Raw genomic sequence first — 14,234 nt, forward strand, 5'->3', positions numbered from 1 at the left:
TTTGAAATTTTCCTTCTCCCCAGAAGAAAATGCCAAACACAACTTAAGAAAAGCTTTTAACTGAAATAAACAGTAACACAACAACAAAACCCCCAACAAATAAATAAACATTAAAAAAGCAAAAAAGCACCAGTAGTTCAATTTGCTTATAGCTAACAAGTTGAGAAGCCTGCTTTGGGAAATGAGACTTAAATCGTAACAGCAGAAAGTATGAAAAATGTAGAATTTAAAATATGAACTTGATATTTAAAATGATGATTTTCAAAATGTTCTGACCCACTCAACTCCCTGGAGAATAGGTAGAAGAAAGGCAAGGTTAAAGAGCTTTGTGTTCATGGGAGTTTTTTTTTTTTTTTTAAAGAAAAAGAATTTTGAATATTTACATAATACTAGAGTGAGGCCAAGGCATCCTGCCTTCTGTTTTGACAAACACTGTATTAAACTGGGTGATGTGCATCCTTTCTCTGATCATGCAGAAAGTAAGCCATGTTGGAAGGCTGAATGTTTAAGCTCATAAAGTGACATGACAGCCTGCCAAATGGGCTTTTTCCTCTTGTCTCAGGATGGTGCCTGAGGCACAAAGCTGAGAACCAAAGGCACAAAGTACCCCACATTCTAAACACAAAAAGAGGTAAGCAACAGAGGTCAGCTGCCACTCCCCAGAGCATGTTGGGATATGCGAGAACTGGCCCTGCTACCGCCATCTTCACCCCCAGGCAACATAAGGAGAGAAAAAAGAAAGGATAAAGGAAGGTGGGTGCATTGTAGGTGTATGTATTTGTTGGGGTACATGTGATATTTTGATAAAGGCGTGCAATGCATAATAATCACATCATGGAAAAGGAGGTGTCCATCCCTTCAAGCATTTATCCTTTGTGTTACAAACAATTCAATTTTGCTCTCTTTGTTATTTTTAAATGTGCAGTTAAATTAATATTGAGAGAATGCGATACTCTTGTAGGGTAGAGTGAGTAGGCTTTCTTCCTTGAAAACAAGTCTATAATAATGTCCATAGATAGCTGGCATTCACTGAGTACTTCTTTTGCTCTACAATGTTAAATATATTAACTCATTTTATTTTGTTTATTTATTTATTTGAGACGGGTCTCACTCTGTTACCCAGGCAGGTTGTAGTGCAGTGGCACAGTCAGTTCACTGCAGCCCCAAACTTCTGCAATCCTCCTGCCTCAGCCTCCTGAGTAGCTGGGCCTGCATGCATGCACCACCAAGCCTGGCAATTTTTTTTTTATAGTGTTAGAGTCTCACTCTGTTGCCCAGGCTGTTCTTGAAATCCTGGCCTCAAGTGTTCCTCCCACCTCGGCCTCCCAAAGTGCAGGGATTACAGGCATGATTCATGGCACCTGGCCAAAATATTTTCACTCATTTGAATATATTTTAATCCTTACAACAAATACACAGCATTCTTATTCTCATTCTTCAGATGGAGAATATGGGACACACAGAGGTTATGTAATGTCCCCAAAGGCCACAGCTAGCAAGATGGGTAGCTGAACTTTGAAATCAAACTCCAGAGTCAACACCTTAGGCCACTTTGTAACCTGCCTCAAGACACTCACATGCAGACTGGGGGCTCCTGAAGAAGGGGAGATGCTGGAGCCAGTGGTGTTGTCAAGTGAACAGCGGTGGTGATGCCAGATTTTTGTTCTTGCCACCAGTTAATGTGAATTTGACACAGTAACCTTTTAATTCATAAACCGCTAGCACCCAAATGCTTTAAAAAAAGATACAGCTTAATAGTATGCTGTAGAAAATCATGTGCCTTGTGCATTGTTTGCACAAATTGCTAGGTTGTATGTAATTGGGTGTTTTCTACCATCAGATAAATTAGAATTCAGAAAATAACTAATTTAGTAATAATAAAGTAACTTATAAATAAGAAGAAAAGATTTACATTTCTACAGATTATATGTATGAATATTTAATTGTTTTCAATTTAAGGACACCAAAAACATCAACTTTGAGGTGAACAAGTTCTTATATATTTTATACCATATTATATATATATAAAAAACACTATACTTTATTGGAATTTTTATGTTATATATTTTATTTATTGAGTGTCTGTTCTTAGTAGCCTCTCCAGTACTATCTCCCTATATGCTAAAATATAAAGAACAATTGAACTGTGTTTATATTTTATATTTTATTTCCCCTTTTTCTTCTTCATGCTTGTAATTAATATATGAAAAATATTGTTTTAATCTACTGAATTCTGATTTTTTTGGCTTTTATGTCAAAAAACAGTCATCTAGAATTCCTATCATCTGTCTTATTATTATAAGTCTTATATTTATAATAATTATAATGTGTTTTCTGAAGCATCTCTATACGACTCTTCTAACTCCTGCTTGTACAGTTAATCCTGCTCTGACCTTGGCATCGTAATTTCCAAGTAACTGATTTCTTGCCTTATTCCTTGGTGACCCCTTGCTTCCCAAAGTCTGCTCCCCAGCAGTGTCAACACAAGGACTGGATCTTCAGCTCTTGATATGATTTGCATGTGTGTCCGCACCAAATCTCATGTGGAGTTGTAGTTCCCAGTGTTGGAGGGAGGGCCTAGTGGGAGGCGATTGGCTCACAGGGGTGGAGTTGTCATGAATGTTTTAGCACCATCCCTCTTGGTACTGTACAGTGAGTGGTGAGTTCTCATGAGATCTGGTTTTTGAAACAGTGTCGCACCTCCTCCCTCTCTTTCTCCTGTTCCCACCATGTGAGATGTGCCTGCTTCTGCTTTGCCATCTGCCATGATTGTAAGTTCCCTGAGGCCTCCCCAGAAGCAGATGCTGCTATGCTTCCTTTACAGTCTGCAGAACCACGAGCCAATTAAACCTCTTTTCTTTATAAACGACCCAGCCTCATTCATTTCGTTATAGCGGTATGAGAACGGACTAATACAGCACTTAAGCCTCAGTCTTCCCATGACTGGTTGTAGAGGCCTGGGAACAAACATCTGATTAGCTGCCCCCTGCCATGATTGACCCTTGAGTCTGTGCCAATAACCTGCTCAGAATGTGTTCGAATAGAAACCCCAAGTCTTGGGCTTGGTTTGAAATTTGGAATAATGGTGATCCACTGGCATCTACCAGTTCCTTGCCCTTGAGATCAGCTTTGTATGTTCTTTTGGGATCACTTATCTGTATGCTCATCCCTTAAATGATAGTCCGTTTGCTTCCCAAGCCCATTTTTACCCGAACTGTCCCTGGTTCCTCTTGGCTCCAGAGGCACTGGCCATCTTCACGCTATAGCCATCCCCACTACTGCAGACCACTGGCTCTGGCCTCTTTCTGATCTCTAAGAGCCAGAGGGAGGGCAGTTGGATCAAGATGCTGGCCATAAGAGAAGCAGGAGCCCAGGGCGAGGAGTCTGAGCAGAGGGAGATAAGGATCTTGGTAGAAAAAAAGGGAGCATTTTAAGAGTCTCATGCGCTGCCGTCTGAGCCAGCCAGGTGCCCTGAAGAATTTATGGAAGCATAGATTCTCACAACTCCTATATCCTACACTTGTATGATTAGAAGCAGAAAATAAACATGTTTCTATTCCCATAAGATCGGCATCTCTTTGACCTCTACAGTCTTTCAATTCTAGTCAAATAGGTATCCGAATTTATATTTGCTTATCTTGCTATTCCTCTCCCTATGAACTACCTTCCTTTCATTCCTGAATATGAGGATCTACTATGATTCAGGCACTCTAATAGCCAACAGGGAGATAAAAGTACATTAAATATCATTCTAGACCTTACAGAGTGCCCAGTTAATTGACCTCAATAGACTCATAAACAGAAATTACAATGTAGCATGGTAGTGCTAGAATAGACATATGGACAAAGTGCTCTCGCTAGCATTCTTTTTGTTTCTGACAATCATCGTTTACTCTAAAAGATACCTTTTACTTCTGGAGGAATTCAAGTGAACAGTTTTCCATAGAGAATAATGATTTGTGCAGCAATGTGTGTAATGTGTTGCCAGTTTAAAATCATTTAGTTTCTGGGGAGAAATACCTCATTGAAAGGAACATTATGAAATCAGAAAATATACATATAAAAAACTACTCTTTTATTTTCCTTAGTAATTCTGGTTCTTTTTCCTTTTTCTACTCCTTTATTTTTTACCTTATTTGCCCCCCTAATGCACATTAGGATTTCAGAAGGGAAAACTGCATACATGCTACAAGGAAAGATACACAAACACAAAGCTCATATGCAGAAATTCCCAATTGTAATCTGCCATGTGTACACTGATTTTTTTTTTTTTTTGAGACAGAGTCTTATTGTGTTGCCCAGGCTGGAGTGCAGTGGCACCATCTTGGCTCACTGCAACCTGCGCCTCCCGGGTTCAAGTGATTCTCCTGCCTCAGCTTCCCAGGTAGCTGGGACTACAGGCACCTGCCACCACGCCCAGCTAATTTTTGTATTTTTAGTAGAGATGGGGTTTCACCATATTGGCCAGGCTGGTCTCAATCTCCTGACCTTGTAATCCGCCCACCTAGGCCTCCCAACATGCTGGGATTACAGGTGTGAGCCACCGCACTTAGCTATGTCCATCAGTATTTAAACAATCTATTGTCCTGATTTCTTATTAAATGATATAAATTCTCAGATATTTAGCATTCACATTAAATGCCCCCGCAGAGATAGAAAAAAGTAAAGTGTTGGCTGGGCACGGTGGCTCACGCCTGTAATCCCAGCACTTTGGGAGGCCGAGGCAGGCGGATCACAAGGTCAGGTGATCGAGACCATCCTGGCTAACATGGTGAAACCCTGCCTCTACTAAAAATACAAAAAAAGTAGCTGGGCCTGGTGGTGGGCACCTGTAGTCCCAGCTACTCGGGAGACTGAGGCAGGAGAATGGTGTGAACCTGGTAGACGGAGCTTGCAGTGAGCCAAAATTACACCACTGCACTCCTGCCTGGGCGACAGAGCAAGACTCTGCCTCAAAAAAAAAAAAAAAAAAAAAAAGTAAAGTGTGAAAGAAGACATTTACAATAGATATAATGCTTCATATTGCTTGTTACTGAAATAGGAAAAGCCTGAAATAACTAGCACCATCACTGTACATGGGTGCATAATGTAAGTTATTGAAACACTTAAGAAAAGTCCATTCTGACCTGCATACTGCCTCTTGCTTTCAAGATCAATGACAGTATTCTCATCTCCTTTATCAAGGAACTGGACTTCATTCTCCTGCAAAAGCTGCTTGATCTTGACCTGTTGCTGTTTGACCCGGGTCTCAAGCAGGCGCACCTGGGCTCTGAGCCGCACCTGCTCCTGGGCACAGTCCTCGAGCGCCTGCAAAACAGGTGAGATGAGATGAGTATGCACCTCATTTTCATGGAAAACAAGTGCTCTTTAAACATTTGGATAAATCAGTGATTCCATTTTGTCTCCAGTTCCCATTTCAGAATATTATTCCAAAGAGAAAGTGGCTTGAAAAGTTCTAATACTGCCTAACTATTTGAAGAATTGGAAATTATGGCTTATGCGAAAACTCCTGGACTCAAAAGATCAAATAATACAAAATAATTGGAATCGCTATGCTAGGAGCTTTATAGTTGTCTCCTTTGATCCTCATAACAATTCCTTGCGGTAGGAAAGGGCTCAGTCTTGATGCCCATTGGGTAAGCGGAGGTGGGATTCAAATTCAGTTCAAGGACTGTGCTCTCAATCTCTATATGACATTGCTTATGTGTTTTCTAAACAGTAATGTGGTTTATAGAAGTTAATTGTACTGTTGGCATGTAAATCTCCATAATAAATGAGGTTTTTGAATGGCTGTCTGGTATAAATACTTTTAAATATGTATATTTAATGTATATTATATACATTAAATATACATTTATAAATGTATATTCATATATATTATATATCTTATATAATATATATGCATATAAATAATATATCATATATCATATATTAAATAATATATAATATATCATATAATATATTAAATAATATATAATATGTTAAATAATATATAATATAATAATATATAATATATTAAATAATATATAATATAATAATATATATAATATATCAAATAATATATAATATATAAAATAATATATAATATAATAAAAATATATAATATATATTACATAATATATAATATGAATATATATGAATATAAATGAATAGATATTATATATTATATCATTTAAAAATATATTTAATATGTAATATATTAAATATATTTATATATAATATAATGTAATATAATTGTATTTATTATATTGTAGTCTTTATTATAGTCTATATTATATTTATATATATGTATATATAAAATTACATAATGGATTTATATATTATATATTATATCAAATACATATGCATATATAATACATTTATATTTATATAGTCTATTTTATATATATATATATATGTAGTACGTCTCCCCTCCCTCCCGTCTCTAGGTCCAAGTCATGGAACCTCTCCCAGCCATTTTTCTAGGATGGTTTCTCCCTTTTCCTTCCCCTTCCCCTTCCTCTTCCCCTTCCCCTTCCCCTTCCCTTACCATTCTCAGAACCTCTCCCAGATATCTTTTCTAGGATCATTTCTTTCTCTTCTTTTCTTTTCTTTTGTTCTTTTCCTCTCTTTCTCCTTCCCTCCTTCCCTCCCTTCCTTCCTTCCTTTCTTTTCTTTCCTTTCTTCCCATCCCTAGGTCCAAGTCACAGAATCTCTCCCAGCCATTTTTCTAAAATGATTTCTTTCTCCTCTTTTCTTTTTCTTTTCTTTTGTTCTTTTCCTTTCTTTCTCCTTCCCTCCCTCCCTCCCTTCCTTCCTTCCTTCCTTTCTTTTCTTTTTTCCTTTGTTCCCATCCCTAGGTCCAAGTCACAGAACCTCTCCCAGCCATTTTTCTAGGATGATTCCTTCTCTCTCTCTCTCTTTCTTTCAACAGAGTCTTGCTCTGTTGCCCAGGCTGGAGTGCAGTGGTGCAATCTCGGCTCCCTGCAACCTCTGCCTCTCCGGTTCAAGCGATTCTTGTGCTTCATCCTGGCAAGTAGCTGGGACTATACAGGTTGTGTGCCATAACACCCGGCTAATTTTTGTATTTTTAGTAGAGATGGGGTTTTGCCATGTTGCCCAGTCTGGTCTCAAACTCCTGGCTTCAAGCGACCCACCCACCTCAGCCCCTCAAAGTGCTGGGATTACAGGCGTGAGCCACTGTGCCAGGCCTCTCTAGGATTACTTCTTATTTGTTCTTGTTTCTCTATCCCTATCACTCAGATTTATCCCTTCTGAGAGAGTTATTTGTTTAGCACCTTGAGTCACATAGGCTAAAAAATGAACAGCAAGAACATTTTATGGTGTCTGGGTCCTGTGTTGTTTTACAATAGTGGGGGATCGGATGTGATATTGTTAAACATAGTGCACTATGCAATTTTAAAATAATTGAAGACATCACAGGTCAAGTATGCCCAATCTTTATGAGACTGCATACGCATATTTAGTAAGCTTATTTAAAACCTAGGAGTTTTCTTTCTCCAAGAACTTTGAATGAATGTTTTGTCTTTTTTATTCACAAATGAAGGACAACACAAGTTCGACGTAATTACTTTCAAATAATCTGGTTAGTTTTACACTTTTCAATATTGAAAAGCTCAAGGTTAATTTTAATTACTATGGACAGTTTCAAATTTCTAATATTCCAACCAAATAACTCCAGTGAATTTTTAAAAATTACTTATTTATTATGAATACTTTTTATTTAAAAAAATGTAAAGCACTTTTTTTTTTTTTTGAAATGGAGTCTCACTCTGTCGCCCAGGCTGGAGTGAAGTGGCATGATCTCAGTTCACTGCAATCTCCGCCTCCTGGGTTCAAGGGATTCTCCTGCCTCAGCCTCATGAGTAGCTAGGACTACAGATGCGTGCCATCACGCCCGGCTAATTTTTTGTATTTTTTTTAGTAAAGATGGGGTTTCACCATATTGGCCAGGCTGGTTTCGAACTCCTGACCTTGTGATCCACCCATCTCGGCCTCCCCTACAAAAATGTAAAGCGCTTTAAAGTGCTGCTTTACTATGTGTCCAGTATTTCTACCAGCCTCTTTGCTTTTCCCACGTAGTTAAGTTTTTTCAATGACAAGTCACTATAGGTTTAATGCAAAATGAAAGAAAATTCAGATAAAAGCAGGCATTATAAATATGACAATAGTTTTCACAATAAGCTTACCGAAATTTCCCTGCCCATTATCAGAGCGGTGGTAACAAGGATGAAACTGAACATCTTTGCCATGTTCCCCCTTGAAAAAACTGCAAGAACAAAAAGAATTTTATAAATGTATCAACCTTGAATTTTTCATGAGACCAGAGTTCAGACTTCAGTAGCTCCAGGAAGTCGGATGCAGCCGCAGGCCATCCCTAATCTTAGAGTCGCCGAGGAAATTCTCCCAGACTTTCCCAGCCTCTCACCACACAGAATGACACTCAGTGTTAACTAGAATTGAATCTGTTTCATCACAAAAACAGAGGAAGGACTCTGGTTCTTTTCGCTATCCTAATGTGCTGTTTGTGTTATGCTGTGGAAAGGCACAGGAGCATTTTAATCAGTTACTTAATGTTGCACAACAAGGAAGTGGCTTAGTCAAAATATGCACGCAGGTCTCTGCTTATGGAGCTTGTGTCTTTTTCTCCCCATGTTGCGAGGCTGGTCTCAAACTCCTGGACTTGAGTGATCCTCCCACCTTGGCCTCCAAAAGTGCTGGGATTACAGGCGTGAGCCACTGCCTAGAGTAAGATTTTTGAAAGCAAAGGTCACACCTGGCTAATTTTGGTATCCCTAGCATTGAATTCTTGTGGTGACCCCAATAACTGTTGTTGCCTCTACGGAATTATTCCTCAGGAGGCAAAATCGTTCTCAGAGGGAAAAATGTAATTTCCTTGCTTTAAACTACAGTCTGTTTATACTGACATACTTTCCTCTTTTACTGGAAAACAATGGGCTAAGTATAGTTTTGAAGGTAAGAGTTAAGAAGGAGTTGGGGACTTTTGGTTTGATTGAACACATGAATTTAATTTTTTCCTTCTCACAAAGCCCACTAGAAAATGAGTGAAGAAAAAGTTTAAAAGATGCGAATTGACAAAGTCAAAGAGAAAGGGAAAGAACAGCTAGTGTGCAATGTCAGCAAGTCGGCAGATGATAAAAAGCATGTGGAGGGCCTGGTGTGGTGGCTCACGCCTGTAATCCCAGCACTTTGGGAGGTCGAGGTGGGCAGATCACTCGAGGTCAGGAGCTCGAGACCAGCCTGGTCAACATGGCGAAACCCTGTCTCTACTAAAAATACAAAAATTAGCCAGGCGTGGTGGTGGGCACCTGTACTCCCAGCCACTCGGGAGGCTGAGGCAGAATTGCTTGAACCCGGGAGATGGAGGTTGCGGTGAGCCAAGATCGTGCCAATGCACTCCAGCCTGGGTGACAGAGTGAGTCCCTGTCTAGAAAGAAACGAAATGAGAGGAGAAGAGAGGAGAGGAGAGAAGAGAAGTAGGGGAATTGGCAAAGCAGCAGTAGAGAGGAGCACCATGAGAAGCGAGAGAAGTCACAGTGTAGCACCCTAGGGGATTCTGGATTGGAGGCACTGCTAGCTTGGAAGTGAAGGTAGAGGCAAATGGGCTAACAGTCAGATCCTCATCTAAACCCTGTGCAGCCAGGTGAATGCTGCTTCTCGTACCCTTTCAGAATATGGAAGATTTACTTTCTATTAAGATTGCCCAGAGATGCTCCAGGTGACATGACAGCAGAAGCGCTGGAGGGGAGGAGAGAGACCCTGTTCAAAAAGGGTGAGGCTTTCCCAGGCTTCTTCTCTTGCAGCCAGGCAACCGGCTCTACACTCTTCCTACCACTTTCCAGGCCAGAGAACATAGGATTCCTCGCTGGAATAACTGCAGAGCTTCACTGAAAAGATATTCAGAGACTGATATTGGGGGATTCTCCATCAAAGGAGGCTTTTCCTTGACTGATCGCTCTCCAAAGAAGCCCACCAGTTGGGAAGCCTCCTTCATGCACCTGGGAGAGGTATAAAAGGTATAGGCACACTATTCTGCTTATTTCTTTCAACATAAGTCTTCTTTCTGAAGAGAGGCATATTTTATATTTCATTCTCTGTCCACATCAAATGGTCTAAAGAGAAACACCAAATTTCTGTATTACAACACTGGGCAGAAATTCATATGATAGCAATTAGTCATGACTTAACCCTTTCACCCAACATTGTAAACAAAACAACCAAGATGGGCCGGGCGTGTTGGCTCACACCTGTAATCCCAGCACTTCAAGAGGCTGAGGCGGGCGGATCACTGAGACCAGCCTGGCCAACATAGTGAAACCCTGTCTCTACTAAAAATACAAAAAATTAGCTAGGCGTGGCGGCGGGTGCCTGCAATCCCAGCAAATTGGGAGGCTGAGGCAGGAGAATTGCTTGAACCTGGGAGGTGGAGGTTGCAGTGAGCCGAGATCACGCCACTGCACTCCAGCCCAGGTGACAGTGCGAGACTCCATCTCAAAAAAAAAAAAAAAAAGTATCTCTAGACCCATTTTTCCATTAAAGTTATCCTTTTAAACATATAATTTGTAGCAACAATTTAAAAAAAAGTATCTCTAGACCCATTTTTCCATTAAAGTTATCCTTTTAAACATATGATATAATTTGTAGCAACAATTTATAAGAACTCTGGCATTTCACTCTTTATTTTATCTTAGTAAATATTTTTTCTTTAAAATTCAATTGTATATTGAGTATGTACCTATCTTAGGCCCAGTGATAGAAATAGTAGATGTTTTTATATGTAATGTATTAAATATAATTGATTATATTAAAATATTTGCTTATATTAAAAATAGAGAAAATTAACTTTCTGATATTTAAAACGTTTACCAATGTGAAAAAGAGACACCCTCTGTGTATTTTTATAAAAGATAAAATGGGGTGAGAATAGGATTGCAAAGGAACAGAAGTCGTGACCAAATTAGAAGAAAAGATGATTAGGTTTGCTATCAATTAATATTTGCTAATTAATATAATAAGCTTGGAATTATTTAAGGAAGACTTTTCTAGGTCACCTTTATTATTGTCATGAAAGGTAAAATCATTTTCTTTAAGATAAAAACATTGACTGCACTAAAGAGTCATCATTTGCAATGCAATAGTGTCCTAAATCTCGTATTCCCAATGTCAAGATTATGTCTACAAATTAAGAAAATTTCAAGTTGAAATAAGTATTCTAAACCGAAGACATCTGATGTTAGGAGCAAATACATTTTCATTCTGATCCTGGGGGTAGTTTCATGTTTTCTTTTGTTTTTCTTTTTTTGTCTGAGGGTTCTTGGGAACACTCCTTATTCATTGTGGCTGAATTTTTTCAACATCAGCATTGAATACTACAAAGGATTGTATCATATATAAATCAATAGTCAATAATTTTATTAAGAAGTAAAAACCATCCATTTAAAATGAATTACAGTGGGAAAATATATCTGTAAAGAAGGCTTACAAAATAAACAATAACGATAAACTACAATGAGATTATTTCAAGCATATATTTTCTAACAATTCGTAGGTAAAGTTTTAAAAATTGAATGGATTCTAGTCCTCTAATCCCTGTCACTAGAAAATGACTGACCTACAGCATGCTTTAGTATATTTTCTTCACAATAAGAGAATAATATTTTAATAATGACACACAATAATTGCTAAACAGGCTTGATGGGACAATAAGCGTAGTTCCACAAAGATGCCAAGCAGCCTGCGTGGCCTGGGGCATTATATAAAAATGAGCTAGCCATTCAAGTAGAATGTACCTCTGCAAGGCTGCAATATTACTTACATTAAAGGGCCCATCAAGGGGACAAGGGCTATTTCCCCAAGTCTAACGTGGATTGGAAAAATAAGGAATACTCATCTGAAACCATATTGTGTTTGTGTTTGGGCATCAGTAAACACTCTGCCAAACTTTGGCTGGGCATGGTGGCTTACGCCTGTAATCTCAGCACTTTGGGAGGACGAAGTGGGAGGATCGCCAGAGGTCAGGAGTTCAAGACCAGCCTGGCCAACATGATAAAACTCCATCGCTACTAAAAATACAAAAATTAGCCAGGTGTGGTGGTGCACACCTGTAATCCCAGCTACTCGGGAGGCTGAAGCATGAGAATCACTTGAACCTGGGAGGCGGAGGTTGCAGTGAGCTGAGATTGTCTCACTGTAGTTCAGCCTGGGTGACAGAGCGACACTCCACCTCAAACAACAACGACACTATCAAAACACTATCAAATTTGAATTGACCATTTTATTTTATTTCATTAGGCTCACAGTGAAAATAAGAAAACAAGCACAAGGATGCTTATGATTTCTCCAGGACCATTCAGCCTCTGGGGATATCCTCTGGGAATATCTCCCAAATCTCCTGAACCTATTTCCTTATTGCCTGGTTAATCCTTTCTTACTGTATTAGGTTGAACTATAAGAAATGGCAGATGTTTGAACATTTCTGACTTAGAAAAATGGCAATTTCATTGTTTCAAATTAATGCATATTGGTTAGATAGGAAGAACACACTTGAAATCATTATAACCATTTATACTACAATGAATACCAAAAAAAGTAGGTTCAAAATATACTGTTTGCGGCTTACTTGATAAGAGAGAGAACAAATTGGCAAGAACCTGTTTTTATATCAATGCTGCCTCCCATGTTAATAATGTGTGCCATTTAAAATATGTTTACAAAATTGCTAATACATCATCAACACATGAAATCTCACAATGTCTTTAGAAGAAAAATTATGTTTACAAAATTGCTAATACATCATCAACACATGAAATCTCACAATGTCTTTAGAAGACAAATTATGTTTACTTTTTACTAAAGGAAGCTAAAATAGTGAAGCAAAGTAACTTTCCTAAGGAAAGACTCTACGTTCAAAATTTATACAACATCCAATCATTTCTCACCACCTCTATTGCTACTGTCTGGCCCAAGCTACCAATGGAAGATTCCAAAGAATTTTTTAGAATTACAATGAGACAACGTTCTATACTGAGCCTTTCCTGGGCAAACCGGAATATTTGGTCATTCACCGACAAAGCTTCACATAATCTGTGAGCATCCACCTCCTCAACACATCTCTTTTCCCATCATTTTTGCCTGTTCTGGCTACATTGGTCTCTTTGGCATTTTTGGAACACGCTGAAATACACAGACTTCTCAGGGCGATTGCACTTGCTGTTCTCTCTACCTGGAATGCTCTTCTGAAAATCTCTGTGGTTTGCTCCATGACATCCTTTAGGTCTTTCCTCAGGTATTCCCTTCCCAGAGATACCTTCCCTGACTACCACATATAAAATAACAACTGTCCCCCATTGTCTTACTCCATTCTCATTTTATAAATTTACCCAGTAAAGATCTGCCTGAGACTGGGTAATTTAATAAAGGAAAAAGGTTTAATTGACTCACAGTTTGCCCTGACTGGGGAGGCCCCAGGAAACTTACAATCATGGTGGAAGGGGAAGCAAATATGTCCTTCTTCACATGATGGCAGGAAGGGGAAGAGCCAAGCAAAAGCCCCTTATAAAACCATCAGATCTCGGGAGAACTCACTATCACAAAAACAGCAGCATGGGGGTAGCTGCCCCCGTGATTCAATTACCTTCCACTGGGTCCATCCCATAACATGTGGGATTACGAGAACTACAATTCAAGATGAGATTTGGGTGGAGACACAGGCAAAAAACATCACCCATACACTTCATGTCTGTATTACAATGGATTAAGTTTCTCCTTAGCACTTATCACCAAATATAATGAAATATTATAATATATGTGTTTATTGTCTACCCACTCCAACCGCCCTCTACAATGTAAGCACGAAGAGGTGAATGGCTACATCTGTTATGTATACTGCCCTAATGCTAGGTGGATAGTTAGATACTGTACTAGTTTCTTGAGGCTACCATAACAAATTACCATAAACTGAGTGGCCTAAAACAACAGGAGCTTATTATCTCACAGTTCTGGAGCATACAAGTCCAAAATCAAGAAGAACAGGGCCATACTTCCTTCAAAGGCTCTAAGAGAAAATCCTTTCTGGCCTCTTCTAGCATTTGGTGGTTGCCAGCAATTCTTGACATCCTTTGACTTGTGGCAGTATCACTCCATTCTCTGATACCATCTTCACATAGCTGTCTTTCCTCTGTGTGTCTCTATGTCTAATTTCCCTCTTCATATAA

General features: G+C 39.0%; 1 protein-coding gene across 1 annotated transcript in view; it reads right to left on the reverse strand.

Moving 5' to 3' along the window:
• FGL1 (fibrinogen like 1) overlaps nucleotides 1–14,234 on the reverse strand; it is a 45,598-nt gene that overhangs the window by 12,395 nt on the left and 18,969 nt on the right. The window contains exons 4-5 of the mRNA XM_003823644.6: nucleotides 8,190–8,269; nucleotides 5,127–5,307 (exon numbers count right to left, since the gene is read on the reverse strand). Coding sequence (XP_003823692.4) covers nucleotides 5,127–5,307; nucleotides 8,190–8,252 — 244 coding nt within the window. The 5' untranslated portion in view covers nucleotides 8,253–8,269. The remainder of the gene's footprint in view (nucleotides 1–5,126; nucleotides 5,308–8,189; nucleotides 8,270–14,234) is intronic.

This window comes from Pan paniscus, chromosome 7, assembly GCF_029289425.2.
Source record: "Pan paniscus chromosome 7, NHGRI_mPanPan1-v2.0_pri, whole genome shotgun sequence".
Taxonomy (NCBI): Eukaryota; Metazoa; Chordata; class Mammalia; order Primates; family Hominidae; genus Pan; species Pan paniscus.